Source organism: Colias philodice, chromosome 7 (genome assembly GCF_061535455.1).
Source record: "Colias philodice isolate Cphi_HAF_F1 chromosome 7, ilColPhil1 Martin Lab GWU primary, whole genome shotgun sequence".
NCBI classification, from domain to species: Eukaryota; Metazoa; Arthropoda; class Insecta; order Lepidoptera; family Pieridae; genus Colias; species Colias philodice.
The window spans coordinates 6,029,239-6,046,945 of NC_143092.1; the positions used below are offsets into that span (position 1 = coordinate 6,029,239).

Consider the following 17,707-nt stretch of genomic DNA (forward strand, 5'->3'; position numbering starts at 1 on the left):
ATTATAATCGGTTAAGTGGTTTAGGAGTCCATTGAGGACAAACATTGTGACACGAGATTTATATATATTAAGATTTCCCATAATAGTGGGTAACAATTTGTAGAAAAGTTGGCAACACAAAATTTTTAGGTTAAAATTTATAATTGTTATTTTTGTGGTTTTTAAACAATGTATTCAAGTCAACAGCACGTGATACACAATATATTAACACGCTAAAATATCATGAAGGCCTATTAACTGATAAAGAGTTGTATACTTACGAGTGAAAAGACAATCCAGGCATTTTCGTTCCACTATCACTTTTACACCCTTTAACACTACACCGCACCATGGTATTATTTTATAAGGTATTAACGGTAAGTTTAAATTATTCAAAACCAAACACAATGAATTACTTCTAACTTAAAACTATATTTTTAGGGAAGACGTTAGTTAGCTGTCAAACTTTGTTTATCAAAGTAGGTTGCTTTTCTTGAAAAAAGTGGCACGCTGGGTGAAACAAAAAATTTTATCGTTCTCTCTCATTTCTTTACACAACACCGGCATAAGTTGCTCTTTTTCTTGTGTGAATGCGACATAAGATATCAATTTGTCTATTGGTTTCTCTGTCTACGGCGAGTACCTTACCTCGAAAATGCCAGTGCTCACAGTAGAATATGGCGGCGATTAATGACGTCATAAATTTCCCTAGGGTACTGCGGCAGTATACTGGCAGTCCATAACGGAACGAATTTTTCTACAGTGATAGCACTGTGCAGTGGTTGCAGTGCATAACGGAAGACACCCTCAGAAATCATAGAGTGGGCAACATTCTGTGGCATAGCTGCTGTCAGACAGACTGTCGGATATTTCTTGCGAAAGTTTTCTTGCATGGATAGGCGGCCTTAGAAATATTTTAAAGCATAATTTCCGAGTTTGATGTACATACTTTTTAGCTATAACGTTCGTTATACGTACAATACAAGTACAATATATGTACTTACCGGTTATAATCCTATAATGTGCCCTTTATCTTTAAATGAATTTATAAACATTGCATAAATTATAATCGAGTTTTTTATCTACACTACATTTCTAACTATCGATACATAATCGAATAATTTTTAATGAATGTCATTAAAAATTTTAATTTGATACATCTGTCTGCTGTCAGTATCAGTTAGTATACTCTTTGGTCAGTATTGTCATTTGTCATGTTGCTAACAAAATACAATGGGATAAAATTTCAAGTTAATTTTTATCAAATAAGTTTTCTATGAATCAATTAAATATCAATTTAATCAATAAGACAAATCATAATCATAAGTCATAAATATTACATCTACTTATCTGTTTAATATTTGTAGTTATATTCTAATATGTCGCTACCTCCAATCGATTTTACCGTTCCACCGCCTCGGTTAAATGTTCCAGCACCTCCTGTAGCCACCGTGCCGTCGCAAACGATGTTCAACTATCCGCCGCCACCACCACCAGCACCCTCGACCAATGTATCACAACCTTATAGTTCTGTACAAGGAATGCCACCAATGACTATACCACCGCCCTCCCATACACCTTCATATCCGCCGCCTCCCTACCCGCCTCTTTACCCGCCCACTCAACCGCCACCAAGCTATGGGTACTATGGAGACACAGGTTATTATTATAACCAAGCAACCACAAACAATGAAAATCAATGCACATCTCAAAGCTGGAGTAGCAAATCTAGTGGTAGTGAAATGAAGGTTAATGAAAAATCCCCTATTTCCACTCCCAGTTCTTCCAGATGTTCCAATAGACATGATGATTCACGGAGTGTGGAAATATTTAAAAAAGATTCAAGTGAAAAGCCCTGGTCATCCAAAGATAGTATAGCGTCTAGCTCAAGGTCCCGAATCAGTCCTAGAAGAGATTGCAGCTATGATAGAGAGAGAAAGGAAGCAAGGAGCAGGTCTTATAGATCTCGAAGTCCAAGTTATAGTTCGAGTTACAGCCACCATAGCAGAAGCAGTTCCCACAGAGAAAGGGATGATAGATATTACAGGAAAAGGTATGAAGAGGAGAGAAGGGAATATGAGCTTAGGAAATATTATTTGGAAAGAAGAGAGAGACACAGGTATGAAAGGGAAAGGTCCAGTAGTCATCGACGGGAACATGGAGATGATAGATACGAGGATAAATACAGGCCTTCGTCTCATAGGAGCAGAGAATCATCATCTATTTCATCCAGAAGATCTGAAGCACCACACAAACCAATGACTGATAGAGAAAAAATATTAGAAGACTACAGGTAAAAAAAATCTTTTTAATATTCTATTTATAATGTAAGTGTAACCTTGTAAATTCTGCTAAAACCCTTTTTCTAAATTACAGGAGAAATTACTGTAAAACTTCAGAAGATTTAATCAAGAGAATGGAGAAATGGTCTAAAGAACATCAATCTGATGAAGAGGAGGTTGGTAAAATTTTCATTTTCCAACAAAGTTGCAGTTTATTTAATAAATCTGATACAAACAACTTTTGTTTGTTTATCTAGATTAGAATACATTTTTTTTTATTCCCAAATTTGCATTTACTTAATATATTACTGAATTAAAATCTAATCTATGGAATATTTTATAAATCTAGCAGAATCCAAAAATATGGTACAGAAGTTCCCCAGCTGAATTATATTACAAGGCAATAGAGGGTGGTAGTGGTGTGGAACAAACTCGTAAATTGGAGAAAGTTTGTGAAAATTTCTTTACACTGCTCATTGATAGAGGCAGGAAAGCTAGGCCTGAAGTTGACGAGCTGCCTCCCTTGAAGCCACAGAAGGCTAAGCGATGTAAACATCATGGTAAGTTTAATTTTTATATAGATTTTTAAGGGCAAATGAATATTGCTTTGCGAATGTAAGGTAATTTTGAAAATTGGTCATTTTCGCTTTTAAGAATGTTTTGGTCATAACATAAGCAGGGATATCAGGTCTTATTAGAATTATCAGCCATTCGCAATTGGCCGTAAGCTTGTCTTGCTATAACTTGACTTAGGTACACAAAATGAGTTTGAAGTTTAGTTTATTTATGGAAACTATGCTTGACAAACAGCAAAAGACAATAATGACCATGGTTGAAACTATGGTAGACAAAATGATGGATCGCATGGTCCAGCTAGTCAGCAGCCTTGTTAAAAAATGACTCGAAACCTCCGAGTGGTCACTTGGAACGCCAACGGCTTGACGGAGAGACGTCAAGAATTTGAATTATTTTTAAAAACAGAATATATTGACGTAGCACTTATATCTGAGACAAGGTTCACTTCTAAATCGCACACCGTTTTTGACAATTACAAAATGTATGCAACTAATCACCCATCTGGAAACAGCCATGGAGGAAGTGCCATTATTGTTAAAAATAATATTAAGCACTACCCAATTGAGAACTATTCCACAGAGAAAATTCAAGCAACCTCTATAATAATCGAAGACAATAAATTGGAAACTGTACTTTCAGCCGTCTATTGCCCGCCTAGACATATAATATCTGAACAAGACTTCAACAACTACTTTGCGACTTTGAATAAAAGATTTGTCTGTGGAGGGGACTGGAATTCAAAGCATCTTCACTGGGGTTCAAGAGTCTATAACCCAAGAGGTAGACAACTTATGAAAACAATACAAAAAATGAGTCTAGAATACTTATCTGGTGGCAAGCCTACATATTGGCCAAATGACAGAAACAGGATACCTGATTTGCTTGATTTCTTTGTTACAAAAAATATAGATAATAATTACGTCACCATAGAATCACCTATCGACCTCACTTCAGATCACACTCCTGTCATCCTAAACATAAGCTCAACAATCACTCTGTTGCAACCACAACCTAAGTTATACAACCGCAAAAATACGAACTGGCGTAAGTACCAAGACATAATAAACACACTGGTGGATCTGAAATGCAAACTTAAAACCTCTGATGAAGTAGAAAATGAAATAGAAAAACTCAATATGACTATTCATAATGCTGCAAATATTGCCACTTCAAAACAGAAAGGTAAGCCTCCAAAACAAAACTCTTATCCACTAGAAATCAAAGAGAAAATCAAAGAACGCCGCAGACTTAGAAAAATATGGCACAGGAGCGGGTATCCGAGCGACAAAACAGCTTTCAACAAATTTTCGGAGGAATTGAAAACTTACATTAGCCAACTAGAAAATGAAAACATCCAAAATCGTATTACAAATCTAAGCCCCAATGCTGACACAGATTATTCATTGTGGAAAGTAACTAAAGCCCTAAAACGCCCTAAAGCTCATATGTCCCCTCTCCACAACAGCAACGGAGGGTGGGCTAGATCGGACAAAGAAAAGGCTGAAACATTTGCAAAACACTTAAACACTGTTTTTCAACCACACCCTGAGAGTAATCCTGATCATACGGCAAAGGTGAATACATACCTAGGCTCGGCAAAACAGATGTGTCTTCCTCTTAAAAGCACTAGTCCAAAGGAAGTCGCTAGAGAAATCAGATACCTCAAAGAAGGTAAGGCACCTGGATATGATATGGTCGATGCTACTTTGTTAAAACATCTTCCACCTAAAGGAATAATGAAAATTGTCAACATCTTCAACGCTCTTCTAAGACTCGAACATTTCCCAGGGCAATGGAAGATAGCACAAGTGGTGATGGTGCTTAAACCAGGTAAACCACCGCATCAGACGACCTCATATAGACCCATTAGCTTGCTGCCAATTATTGGAAAACTGTTCGAGAGAATACTACTCAGCAGAATTAAGGAACACCTACTCACTGTACTGCCCGACCATCAGTTTGGATTTCGTGAAAACCACGGAACAATAGAGCAAGTCCACCGAATCGTAGACATAATAAGTAAATGTCTTGAAAACAAATTGTATTGCTCTGCTGTCTTTTTGGATATAAGTCAAGCATTTGACAAGGTGTGGCATGAAGGTCTTCTATATAAATTGAAAGAGAAGCTCCCTCACTGCTTTTATTTAACTCTCAAATCTTACCTCACCAAAAGAAGCTACCAGGTGAAATGCAACGAAGATCTCTCCGAACTCTACGAGATAAAAGCTGGTGTCCCACAGGGCAGTATCCTAGGACCGATACTGTACCTTATCTATACAGCTGACATCCCCGCGAACAGCAAAACAATGATTGCGACTTATGCCGATGACACCGCAGTGATATCCATCCATAAGGATCCAGGAACTGCATCTCTCATGATACAAGAGCACCTCAATGAAATTGAGACATGGCTAAAACGATGGAGGATAAAAGCAAATGAGAGTAAGTCCACGCATGTGACATTTACGCTCAGAAAGGAAACGTGCCCGCCGGTAACATTAAACAACAAAGAAATACCCCAAGAAGATAGTGCTCGATATTTGGGTATGCACTTAGACAGAAGACTGACATGGCAAAAACATATATGGACAAAGAGAAAACAACTTGATGGAAAACTGCGTAGCTTAAATTGGCTGATAGGTCACCACTCAAAATTGAAAGACGATAGTAAAATTCTAATTTACAAGACAATCTTAAAGCCAATCTGGACCTATGGCATACAGCTTTGGGGCTCTGCCAGCAATAGCAACATTGAAATCCTAGAGAGATTCCAGACTAAGGCTCTCAGAACAATACTTGGTATCCCCAAATGTATTGCAAATAAATACATGTACCTTGATCTCGGTATAGCCACAGTTCGAAAACAAATTGTCGAAAGCAGCCAGAAATATCAGGAAAGGCTAACAGTACACACCAACGACCTTGCTCAAGCGTTAAGTGGAGAGGGAGGCCAACAATACATCAGGCTAAAAAGACAGGACATTACAAACCTTGCTAAAAGATTCTGAAATAAATAAAAATTAAACAAATATAACACTGGACTACAAGGGTGGAGTCGTTGGACGAGCCCCTTGAAACAATATCAATGTTCCCGGACGGAGTTCCGAAACAATATAAAGGCCAATTGTTACCTAACAGATTGCCTGGTCGCAGTAATATCAAAAAAAAAAAAAAAAAAAAAAAAAGTTTAATTTAGATTTAAATTGAATTTCTCCAAAATTGATCAGTACTAAAAAAAATATTTTTTTTTATTTCAATAGATGAAGGTTCATCTTCTTCATCATCATCTTCATCGGAAGAAGAAGATTGTCTGGATGAAGAAAATCTGCAAGGCTATACAGATAGAATGATGTTGGAACTTCAGAGAAAACAGAGCCATCCAAGGAGATTGCATCCGGAATTATGGTTATTCACAGACTTAATTGTCTTTGTTTCTTTTGACTATAAAGTGGTTATGATGAAATAGTTTTCAAATGAAATTAAGTTCATAGTAATATAACAAAAAAAAATTATTTCGATTTTAAATAACTCATATAATTTTCTATGCGTATTAATGTCCTAAAAAGAACAATCCAGTCACCTGGTACACTTAACTACCTAAAAATTTCCACATCTCTATCCATCTTTCTTTTTAAATTTCATGATCAAAATCCATACTTTCATACTTAATATTATAAATGTGAAAGTAACTCTGTCTGTCTGTCTGTTACTCAATCACGCCTAAACTACTGAACCAATTTTTATGAAATTTGGTATGGAGATATTTTGATACCCGAGACAGGACATAGGCTACTTTTTATCCCGGGAAAATGACGCAATCCCGGAAATCCCACGGGAACGGGAACTATGCGGGTTTTTCTTTGACTGCGCGGGCGAAGCCGCGGGCGGAAACCTAGTAAGTAAATAAAATCCAGTCTCATTTATCAAGTCTTTCATATTGTGATTATTTTTCTAGGTTCAACAATACTGGTGAAATGAATGGTGGTCCACTATGTAGATGTAGCGCTCGGGCAAGACGATTTGGTATTCGCCATGGAGTATATGCGGGAGAGCAACAGTTTCCTAAATGTATCCCAACACAGAGCAATATTGAGAAACTGTACCATTATAGGTGAGTTTCAGAAATATTTTTCTTGATTATTTATAATTTAAATTCTATCTCAAATCTGTATTGTAACAATATTGCTATTGTAGTGCATTGCATATATTGTAGTGACACCTATATGCTGATTGCTGATGTAATCCATAAAATATAAAAATGATTAAAATGTTTTGCGTTCTTTTATGAGGCACATACAAAACACATTACATTCGTATTTTTCTTTTAATTAAAAATTTATGAAAAAATGAAAAGTTGTTTAGTTTTTTTTTAATTATCTATATTTATACATTGTGTGCAGTTTTGCGTGTATGCTTCTTCCTTAACTTTTATTTCTGTGTATTATTTACGTTGTTTTCAGAATTACCGTATCGCCTCCCACCAATTTTCTTATAAAAGCACCAACAATAATAAGTCATGATGAACACGAATTTCTGTTTTCTGGCTTTTCAATGTTTTCCCACTACAAGTTGGCGAAATTACCCACATGTAAAGTTATTAGGTTTAACATTGAATATACTATTTTGTATGTGGAAGAACCGGCTCCAAAGAATTTTACAGTCCAGGAGCTTGATATGTTTGGTAAGTATTTTTTATTTTTTTGCAAATGTATTTTTTATGATTTTTTTTTAAATTTTGTGCAACATTGAGTGAAGATATAGGAAAAGTTTTTAATAAAAAATGTAGTATATAGCAAAATGTTATGTATGTGACAATTTTCAGAGGAATTTCTGTTCAAGGAGTTATTAGAGTTAGTAGACTTGGACCTTGGTAAAGGTTCAGATACAACTTGTTCCCAGTTTCATTTTATGCCACGATTTGTAAGATATTTACCAGAAGGAGGTTGTGAGGTATGAAAAATGTCTTAATAACAGCCATTCCTTTAAATATATTAATGTTAATTGTTTTATAATTTTGTAAATATTGTTTTTGTTTTTTTGTTTTTTATAGGTATTATCAATGTGTGAAGTATTAAAATACTTAATAGATGAAAGTGGTCTATTGATCCCACCAGAATCACTCGAAGAAGTACATAACATGGATCATTATCATTGGCAAAAATTTGTTGACAGGATTAAAGGTATTTAAGCTATATTCGGCTAGTATGTGTATATTCATATCAAGTCCTGCCATGCTTGTTGCGAATCGCAAAATATTTTTTTGCGAATTCACGATAATTCATAAATATCTTAATTTTTTGTATTTTTGTTGAATTTAGTGATGCCATTATTTTGATATTTGCATTTGGTGTAATCTTTGCGACTAAATGAATATTTAACTTTATACTATCATATTTTTATAGGCATGATAGTGACATATCCAGGGAAAAAGCCCTGTTCAGTTCGAGTGGATCAAATAGATCGCAGTCCTCCGTTTAGTGTTAAAAATTCCAAAGATATTAGTACATTTTACCCGGAAATTGTGCATTTCGGTATACGACCACCTCAACTCAGTTATGCGGGTAATCCAGAGTAAGTATACATTTTTTTATGATTTTACTATGTTTTGCAAGCGGCTTCGCTCGCGTAAGGGTTATTAAATAATATTCTGATAATCAATTAGACAGAATATTATTTCATTGATATTGACATGACGAATTTATGATTGTAGTGCGTATTTGTATTACATACATTTTTGACAACGTATTTCTATTAGGGATCGAATATTACAAACAAAAACCATATAATAGATGCAAGAACATTCCTCAAGTGCATTGTCGATTAAATTAAAACAATCAAGACAATAATTAATTTCTTACAGATATCAAAAAGCCTGGCGTTTCTACGTTAAATACCGTCATTTGATAGCCAATATGGCGAAACCGTCTTTCAACGAGCGCCAAAAGCTCGCGGCCAAAGAAGCGACATTACAAGAAATGCGCACACAGAGTAAAATGAAAAGAGATGTCACAGTCGCTATATCGTCTGAAGGTTTCCACACTACGGGGCTTATGTGTGATGTTGTGCAAGTATGGAAAAGTAGTTTTTTATTGATGTGTTGAAATATGTCTTGAAAATATGTGTTTTTCTTGCAAAAGTTATAATAATATGTTGTATGTATAGCTCGTCAATTTGTCTGAGCAAAATAAATCTTGCCGCTGTACGATGCCTTTTACAATGTGTGGATTTATACTTCTGTACAAAATAATTATAATCATTTATTTTGCGCTATCCCGCGACCTTCACACATTTCCTTTCCTACCAGATTGCCTGGTAGAGATTGCTGTTCAGCAATAAGGCCGCCTTTTGTACAACTGATGCCTTTTTGTGATATTATTTTTTTCTGCTTTGTCCATTCATGTCTTTACAATGAAGTATAATAAATAAATAAAATATATACATAATTTATACAGACTAAGAGCGTATACGCACTATGCGGGTAACCGCATTGCGGGTAGCCGTCCGGCTGACCGCAAGCACAATTATGTACGTAATATTCATTTCTATGCGCACTGTGCGGTCTGCGGTAGCCGCATCGCAGTGCGCATAGAAATGAATATTACGTACATAATTGTGCTTGCGGTCAGCCGGACGGCTACCCGCAATGCGGTTACCCGCATAATGCGTATACGCTCTAATACAGGGTGTCTTGCCGTTGAATTAATCTAAAAGAAAAAAAATGCGTCGGATTTTAACGTTATTAGCGTATGAAAAATTCCATTGAGCATATCGATGGCGGGACAGTCTGCATAGTTATAAGAGTATTAATATGAAATACAATTACACATTTGATAAAATTAGCAGGGATTTGGTCTCTTCATTATATTATCTTTTCACTAATACAAATCTAAAACTTATTCAATTTCAGCACGCCATGTTAATCCCAGTTCTGGTCCGTCACTTGCGTTTCCACAAATCTCTAGACAGTCTCGAGAATATAATCAGTTATAAATTCAAACAAAGGGCTTTACTCCAAACGGCTTTAACGCATCCTTCGTATAGAGAAAACTTTGGCACAAATCCTGATCATGCGAGAAATACGCTAACAAATTGTGGGATAAGACAACCTGAGTATGGCGATAGGAGGATTCATTATACTAGGAAGAAAGGTGAGCCGACTATCATCTCATATTAATATCACTTCATGATAATGCGCTTACTAAATGCTTGTAAAGTAAAACCGTACAACTGAAAAGCGAAAATATCTAAAAGTAATATTTTCAGATTTAGATTTTATATTAGCTACAAAGTTACAAATCCAATAACACATTTTTTATACTAAAGTAGAGCCATTTTAATAGGCAACATTAATTGACATGAACTGTCAAAAACAAAAGAAAAAAAAAACAAAATTCAACAACGTAACCTAGTAACGACGACATAGAATAATATATTATTTCATTTTGTTGGAACTGCACATTTGCTTTGACAGTTTTATTTAAATTTCCCACCAGGTATCGTAACCCTAATCAACATAATGTCACGTTTCGGTAAAAGCAACGAAACGGAATCGGAAATCAAACACAACGAAAGACTCGAATTCCTCGGTGACGCAGTGGTTGAGTTCATATCGTCCATACATTTGTTCAAAATGTTCCCCGGTTTGGCTGAAGGGGGTTTAGCTACATATAGAGCGGCTATCGTACAGAACCAACATCTTGCTTTGTTGGCTAAGGTTTGTACATTCATAGAATTGAAAATCTCAATTTTTTTCTTATAATTAAGTTATTTGATATAAAATGATTGTAATTAATTGGAAGTGAATAGTACTCTAGTAGATTAAAAATAGAAGCAAATAAGAGCTTCCTTCTCAAGTGCGCAATAATTTGCGCGAGACAATTTTTTTGTGTTGACTCGATTTTGATAAAAAAAAAATTATATTTATTTGCCAAAAGAAGGTTATTAAAGCATATACAGATTATGACAGCGGACCCCGCACTAGACACAGCCTGTCTCGCGGGGCCATAAAGCGATTATACAATAAAAATGGAGGTTCACATAGGGTCCAACACGTATAATACAATGCAACTTTGAACATCAGTACGGTATGGTCACTTAAAGTAATAGTAATATCTAATAATAAAAGTTATATGCTTATTTATACAATTGTACAGTTAAAGTATTCTTAGGATCTGTTCTGTCTGCTTATAGTCTTTGGACACTAGAATGCTTATCAATTTAGATTTAACATTGAGTAATGTGTATTGCCGGAAGTTAACAAGTTTACTGAATTTGTTATACAAGAATGGGAACATAAAATTTTGAAAACGTTTGGAAAAGAAACATTTGGCCAACGGGGTTGGTGCTCTTAATAGCCGTTTCGAGTTATTTGTGTAAAAATTAGATTTTAAGAGTTTTTTGTGCATTGAGATGATTGCATGTAAAACATAAAGTCCTCTAACATGTAAAACATTAGCATCCCTGTAGAGAGACACTGTGGAATAGAATGGGGGCTTTCGCAGCATAACTTTTAAAATGGAACGGTGAGCTCTCTCTAGTTTGATAATAACCGAGGCTGAGGCGGCTCCCCATACAGAAATGCAGTAGGTTATTAATGATTGGCATAATACCTTATAGGTCATAAGTTGGTGCTTATCAACTTTGGTTCTGAGAGTTTTCATTACATATATCAGGCGTCTTGTTCGTGTTCCTTCTAATTTCCTAATCAAGATTGGAACTGAGACGGTGTCGAAGGCCTTACTCAGATCAAGAAATACTCCGACACATACCTGCAAATGACACACACACCTGATTAAACACAACAATGGATACTTAATAACTCAGGCCCCGGAATCACAGATACAATAGAAAATCTATTGTGTCGTGGACCGATCGGGCCGTTCGGGGCTCAATGGCTTAAAAAATAATTATTCTTTTCATTCTTTGTTCTGTTTCTTCTTGAAAAATATTCTGTTTAAAATATTACAGAATATAGGTCTAGAGCAATATATGCTGTACGCGCACGGATCGGATTTGTGTCGAGAAGTAGTGATGCGTCACGCTATGGCCAATTGCTTTGAAGCGCTCATGGGTGGACTCTTCCTTGATGCTGGACTTGAGGTAGCTAAATTGATAAATAATACATAATTATTATTTTTTTTGCGTTAAATCAATGTTAAAGTAGTTCTTGTATTTTATACCAGTTTCACTGACTTTATAATGCGTAAATAAATATGTTACAAGTGAAAAAAAATTATCAAGAAGATCCTGTATCTTCTTGATTCAGCACTATACGAAGAAAAGAGATGTACTTATTTCCTTCTCGCTTCTCTGTATAGCGCCGTCCCTATGTGTTCGTTGTATGTCACGTTGTTCTACAGACGTGTGGATGGCCTATTAGAATCAAGTTTCTCAAAGCCCCAAATATATCGACTAATAAAATTATTTACCATTATACTTATTCAACTTTTCTAGATAACAGATCGCGTATTCGCACAAGCGTTATGGCACAACGAGCCCATACTGTACGACATTTGGATGAAGGAACGAGCACACTCGTTACAAGAACAAGAGCCTTTGGGAGATCGGCAATATATCAAGGACTTTGAGTTCCTGCAGAAGTTGACCGCCTTTGAGGAATCCATAGGTAAGATATTATGTGGAAAATTATAGGAATTATATTTACGTTTATTAATGTCGCAGTTCACTGTGCATATCGACTTGATGGAATATTGTGGCACAAAAATAAATATTTAGTATAAAATGTCGTATCTGGTTTTGTTCGCTTATTTTACTACAATAAAGCCCTTTAACTAGACACATACCATTTTTAATGTCTTATTGTTTCCATAACTTGCGTAGCCTATGGTTTTGTCGTCGTAATTACGTGTGTTTTACTGCAATATTAAACAATATATATAAAGCTAGATTAGTATAGTTTGTAGCTATTTTGTATCTTTATTATAATTTGTTTCTTTCAACTTTATCAAATTAATTGTAATATCTTTTATTACAGGTGTAAAATTCAAGCACATTCGTCTCCTAGCGCGAGCATTCACAGACCGTTCAGTGGGTTTCACGAACCTAACCCTAGGTTCTAACCAGCGTTTAGAGTTCCTAGGCGATACGGTGTTACAGCTTGTTGTGTCTGATAAACTGTATAGGCACTTCCCTGAACATCACGAGGGGCATTTGTCTGTGAGTATTGTTCTTAAATATTGTTTAAATTATTTTTCATTTTAAGTGATAAAAAAATCTTAGAAATAATTTTTATGCAGTTTTGGCAAATGTTTATAAATAAAAATATTAATGATGTAGGGTTGTTATCTTTTTATGTATTTTCAATATAAGTAATAAGCGACCGTTAAAGAAAACAACAAAAAAGTTTGACTATAAAAACATGGTCTATTTGAAATAAATAGTCATATTATGATAGTATTTTTGTACAAAATTCAATTCTAACAATTATTTGAAATGCTTCTTCGACTAAAAACTTACATTTTCATCCTTATCACGCAATTTATTACTTTCCCTACAGTTACTGCGTTCGTCACTAGTAAACAACCGCACGCAAGCGATGGTGTGCGACGACCTTAACATGTCGGAATACGCGATATACAACAACCCTAAAGCGAAACCGACCGCCAAAAAACATAAGGCTGATCTGCTTGAAGCTTTTCTGGGAGCTTTGTATATTGATAAAGTGAGTTAAAATTTAATTTTTGCAATGTATTTTGTTTATAATTTATATCCTGCTCTTCTGTTCAGTTTATTAGAATTAAAACCAGAACGTTGACTCGCCATAAGTACTTTTAAATGAATAATAATTATTAAGCATTCATAGTGATTTTTTTTTTCTATTTTTGTGTGTTTGCGAGATATCTTTATTCAAAATGAATAAAAAAAGAAAAAACTCAATTGCATTAGAACTTATTGCAATACTTTTTCAACACAATTTACATCCATAGAATAATTTTTTTTTGTCCTAGAATCTAGAATACTGTCAAGTGTTCTGTAACGCGTGTCTATTCCCACGTTTACAAGAGTTCATTATGAACCAAGATTGGAACGATCCAAAATCGAAATTGCAGCAATGTTGTCTCACTCTACGCTCTATGGAAGGAGGGGAACCGGATATACCTGTTTACAAGTAAGACTTATATTTTTATATTGAGTTTTAATAAGCAAATGATAGGCGGGTTGCCAGTAAGGGATGTACATATAAAGCTTTGAGAATTCAACAGAGTATTTTTTATATGTTCATGGTATGCAAAATTACTATAAGTCCCTGTAAACTTAGTATACCGACGGTGGGACAACCTGTATAAATTTTTTTATATAATGAAAAAATTGTCTGATAATCATCAATCAATTGATATGTTCCTTTCATATGGCAATATTTTTCTGTAGGTTATATTTCGGAACAAAAGATAAAATGCTAAATTAATTTTATTTTATTCAAAAATGTTTGTTTGTATGATTTGCCAATTATAAATTTTGTTTTGTGAAACATGTACGCTGTGTGCAGCCGGAGGCCCCAAAATAAACTTATTTTCGTAAGTTTCGAATTTTCTTATTCTATAATTTAATAATTTTATTTTGTTAAAATTATTTCTTGGACGATGAGCGAGATATCTAAAAATGAATTTTAAATATAATTAAAACTTAAAATTACGTTGCACTACAGAAAACTGCGCTAGTGTCAGAGATTTGTTAAGGACCCGTTTCCGTAACTTGTGACACAATATTTTTTTTTTATTTTAGGGCCGATTTTTCAATCCTTGGTTAAATCTTATTCGCGGAATATCGTATTAAACATCCATTTAAAAAAAGTGTTATTTGCTCGTTTTTTGACATCTTTTACAGGTAACATCTTTATATTATTGTGTAATACTTTGTTGGACGGATAAGATTTATCCAAGGATTGGAAAATCGGCCCTTACGCCGTTAGTACACCTACGCATTCGCGTGCGGCAGCGAATCTCTGCGAAACTACTGCGTAGCGAAATACCTGCGGAACGTGTACACAGCAATGTTTTTGCAACTTTTTCGCAATGCGTCTGTGTAATGGCCATTTCGCAGTTCCTTGCGAAACAATACTGACAAGGACGCAACTATTTCATCTATCTATGTGCTAGAGTGAGACATATCATATGCGAAATCCTGCCACACTACTGACAGATTTTTCGTTGTTTCGCTGCCGCACGCGAATGCGTCGGTGTACTAAAGGCGTTAATCACCTAAATAATGATGTATATATACAGGGTGATCGAGTGTCTGGGCCCGACGAACACGCGCGTGTACACGGTGGGCGTGTACTTCCGCGGGCGGCGGCTGGCGGCCGGCCGCGGGCACTCCATACAGGAGGCCGAGATGAACGCGGCCGAGCAGGCGCTCAGCTGCGCGCACGGTGCGTATGTACAGTGTTGTGTACACGTGTACACGATATAGTACATTATTTTAAAAGTGAAGTCCCATATCCCCTAGTGGGGTAAGGGGCAGATGCATTATACATACATCTGTTTCACTGATCGATTTTCTTTAGGAACAAGTAGGTGATCAGCCTTCTGTGTCCTACCAGACCGAGACATTTTTTTTTCTTCGTCTCCACCGGGAATCGAACCCAGGACCCCTCGGTGCTACGCTCACGCGTCAACCACTGTACCAAGGAGGCGGTCACATTATTTTAAAGGGATAGAAAATTTTATATTTATTGATTTTTTGCTATCCAGAGAGACTATTATAAGGATTAAGGTTGTCAGTACTCTTCCATACTGCGGTATTTTTTTCATAATTTAATAAAAAAAGTAAATTGAGTAGTCAGTTTCAAAGCAATTTCGACGAAGTTGTATAAAATTTAATTTACCTATTTTTGTGATATTTGATACTTCTCTATGTAATTATTTTTGTTACGAAATCTTTTTTGAAGTGAAAACTTCTTTAGCGGCGTTGAGCACTTTTTCTGTAATGGGTATAAAATCTTAAACTCGCGTCAGGACACGTGACCTGATCGAAAAAGCGTAAGACGGATGGATATCAAACATGCTCAACGTTAATAATCAAGTTTTCACTTCTGTCGGCACTCCCGGAGTGCAACCCGTCTTTTTTTTCTCAATAAATTTTATTTATCTCTTAATGTAAATATACATATTTCAGAACTATTCCCCCAACTGGACCACCAGAAGCGTGTAATCGCGAAGAGCATGAAGCGCAAGCGCAAACGTCACGACGGTGTGGATAGCTATAACAGCACTAAGGACATTCTCCTCAAACAAGACGAGGACAAAGTGCCCAAAGCGTATCGACCAGATAATAAACTGGAAGAAAGTTCCGAATCGGACAACCCTGTATCAGACACGGAAGTTAAAGAATTAAAATCGGACGATGAAAATGACAATGATGATGACTCTGGTCTTGATAGCGACACAGAGACAGATAAATATGAAAATGTACAAGTCAGCAGTCTTCTAAATGATATGGAAAAATTGAAACAGGATCTTATAGCTCGGAACGAATATGACAAATTGAAGGAGAAATGCAGGAAGTCCGATTCGGATGATGATTAGAGTGAGAACTTGTAGGTATTTTCGGTTTTTTTTTTCGTGGATATGGTAGGGTAGTTTTAAGGTTGTTTTCTGCTTAGTAGATCATTTTATTTTTGGCGTTTTTATATTATTGATATCGATGTAAAAAATTATACAATTCTATTTAGATAATCATATGAAATTAAATGCTCCCAAGATGTATTTAAAATATCTACAAGTTGTCATTATAAGTCATACCTTTTTATTTTATAAGTATATTAAGTATATAATATGTGTAATATGTGTTGTGCAAATGGTAAGGTGAGTAAAAAGACCTTTGGTAGTGTGAAATCAAGCATCTTTTATTTAGTGTAGTATAGAAATCTTATGTGTCTATGTCATATGTTTTAGTTAGTATGTAGTAGTATTTACGCATGGTCAAATCTAGTTGTTAGTATTATTATTATAGCTGTTAGAAATCATTGCATATTACATATTATGTCCAAATTTTTTTTTCTGCAATTTATATTTAGTACTTATATGATAATTGACTAGAAAATACCAATTTGTCATAATATATTATCTTAATTCGCGATACAATCTACGAGACAAGAGAGTCAACGAAGGTTTAAAAACTACAATATCTTCTATTCTTCACGTCGCATTTTCAACGACATCGCTGTGTTGCGTTCTGGAGCGCAGTGTGATGTAACTAATTCGTTTTAGTTTTACAACTTGCTCTACGCTCCATTACGCTTTGCTTCGAATTCAAGAAGAGGAAAACATTTTTATGTCATAGAGAATAGACTTGAAAGAGACAAAACGATTAAACTGTGTGAGGCAGAAGATATATAATGTATTTTTTATGGTTGTGGGTTTTGTTTATTGGTCAGTCTGTTCTTTATATATTTATATATCTTTATGGATGGTATTGTAAATGTGAATGGTGTTGATATGTATGTATTATGTATGTCTAGCGGCAAACTTCTTTAGCGTTAGCCCAAACCTGAGCAGAAGTCATAAATAAAATATTTAAATTATAATTGTATCGAGCAGTAATCCTTCTATATTTCATTCAGCGCTAAGGTTACGTGCTGCCTATAGTAATTTTGCTTTAAATGTGATAGTTTGATGATTGTTTGCATAACTATGTAGTACCTATATCAGTTTAAGTTTATGTCTATTTTTTTCTTAAAAAATGTCTGAGAATGTATACCCTAAAAATTTGTATTTGTTATTGTAATATTGTTTTATGTGATAATGTATCGATAGATTGTAAGTTTAATGAATAAAAAAATCAATGAATTTTCTTTGTTTCTTTTCCTGCCATTAATTAGTGTGTTCCTACTTCCTATATTTTTTTTATTG

General features: G+C 35.1%; 1 protein-coding gene across 3 annotated transcripts; it reads left to right on the forward strand.

The window, feature by feature from the left end:
- The first annotated feature begins 1,194 nt into the window (after nucleotides 1–1,194).
- drosha (ribonuclease 3 drosha) lies at nucleotides 1,195–17,649 on the forward strand. 3 transcript variants are annotated; one of them, XM_089697329.1, is made up of 20 exons: nucleotides 1,195–2,272; nucleotides 2,356–2,437; nucleotides 2,611–2,821; nucleotides 6,098–6,242; nucleotides 6,793–6,948; nucleotides 7,298–7,518; nucleotides 7,660–7,787; nucleotides 7,888–8,017; nucleotides 8,240–8,408; nucleotides 8,698–8,905; nucleotides 9,745–9,985; nucleotides 10,331–10,551; nucleotides 11,805–11,936; nucleotides 12,291–12,462; nucleotides 12,832–13,013; nucleotides 13,354–13,518; nucleotides 13,805–13,965; nucleotides 14,344–14,371; nucleotides 15,080–15,225; nucleotides 15,972–16,195. In XM_089697329.1, exons 1-20 carry the CDS (start codon nucleotides 1,359–1,361, stop codon nucleotides 16,054–16,056), a joined length of 3,897 nt encoding a protein of 1,298 aa, XP_089553455.1. In that variant the 5' UTR covers nucleotides 1,195–1,358; the 3' UTR covers nucleotides 16,057–16,195. The 3 variants fall into 3 exon arrangements, with proteins under 3 accessions (XP_089553455.1, XP_089553453.1, XP_089553454.1); XM_089697327.1 differs by lacking the exon at nucleotides 14,344–14,371 and having other exon boundaries at nucleotides 15,972–17,649; XM_089697328.1 differs by lacking the exon at nucleotides 14,344–14,371 and having other exon boundaries at nucleotides 2,614–2,821; nucleotides 15,972–17,649.
- Nucleotides 17,650–17,707: the final 58 nt, after the last annotated feature.

Excerpts from the sequence above, each read along its gene's own strand:
- drosha (XM_089697327.1), top strand. The coding sequence starts at position 1,359 with ATGTCGCTACCTCCAATCGATTTTACCGTTCCACCGCCTCGGTTAAAT. Across the intron at positions 12,463-12,831 it reads CGCCTTTGAGGAATCCATAG|GTGTAAAATTCAAGCACATT; the intron begins GTAAGATATTAT and ends CTTTTATTACAG. Across the intron at positions 13,014-13,353 it reads ATCACGAGGGGCATTTGTCT|TTACTGCGTTCGTCACTAGT; the intron begins GTGAGTATTGTT and ends CTTTCCCTACAG.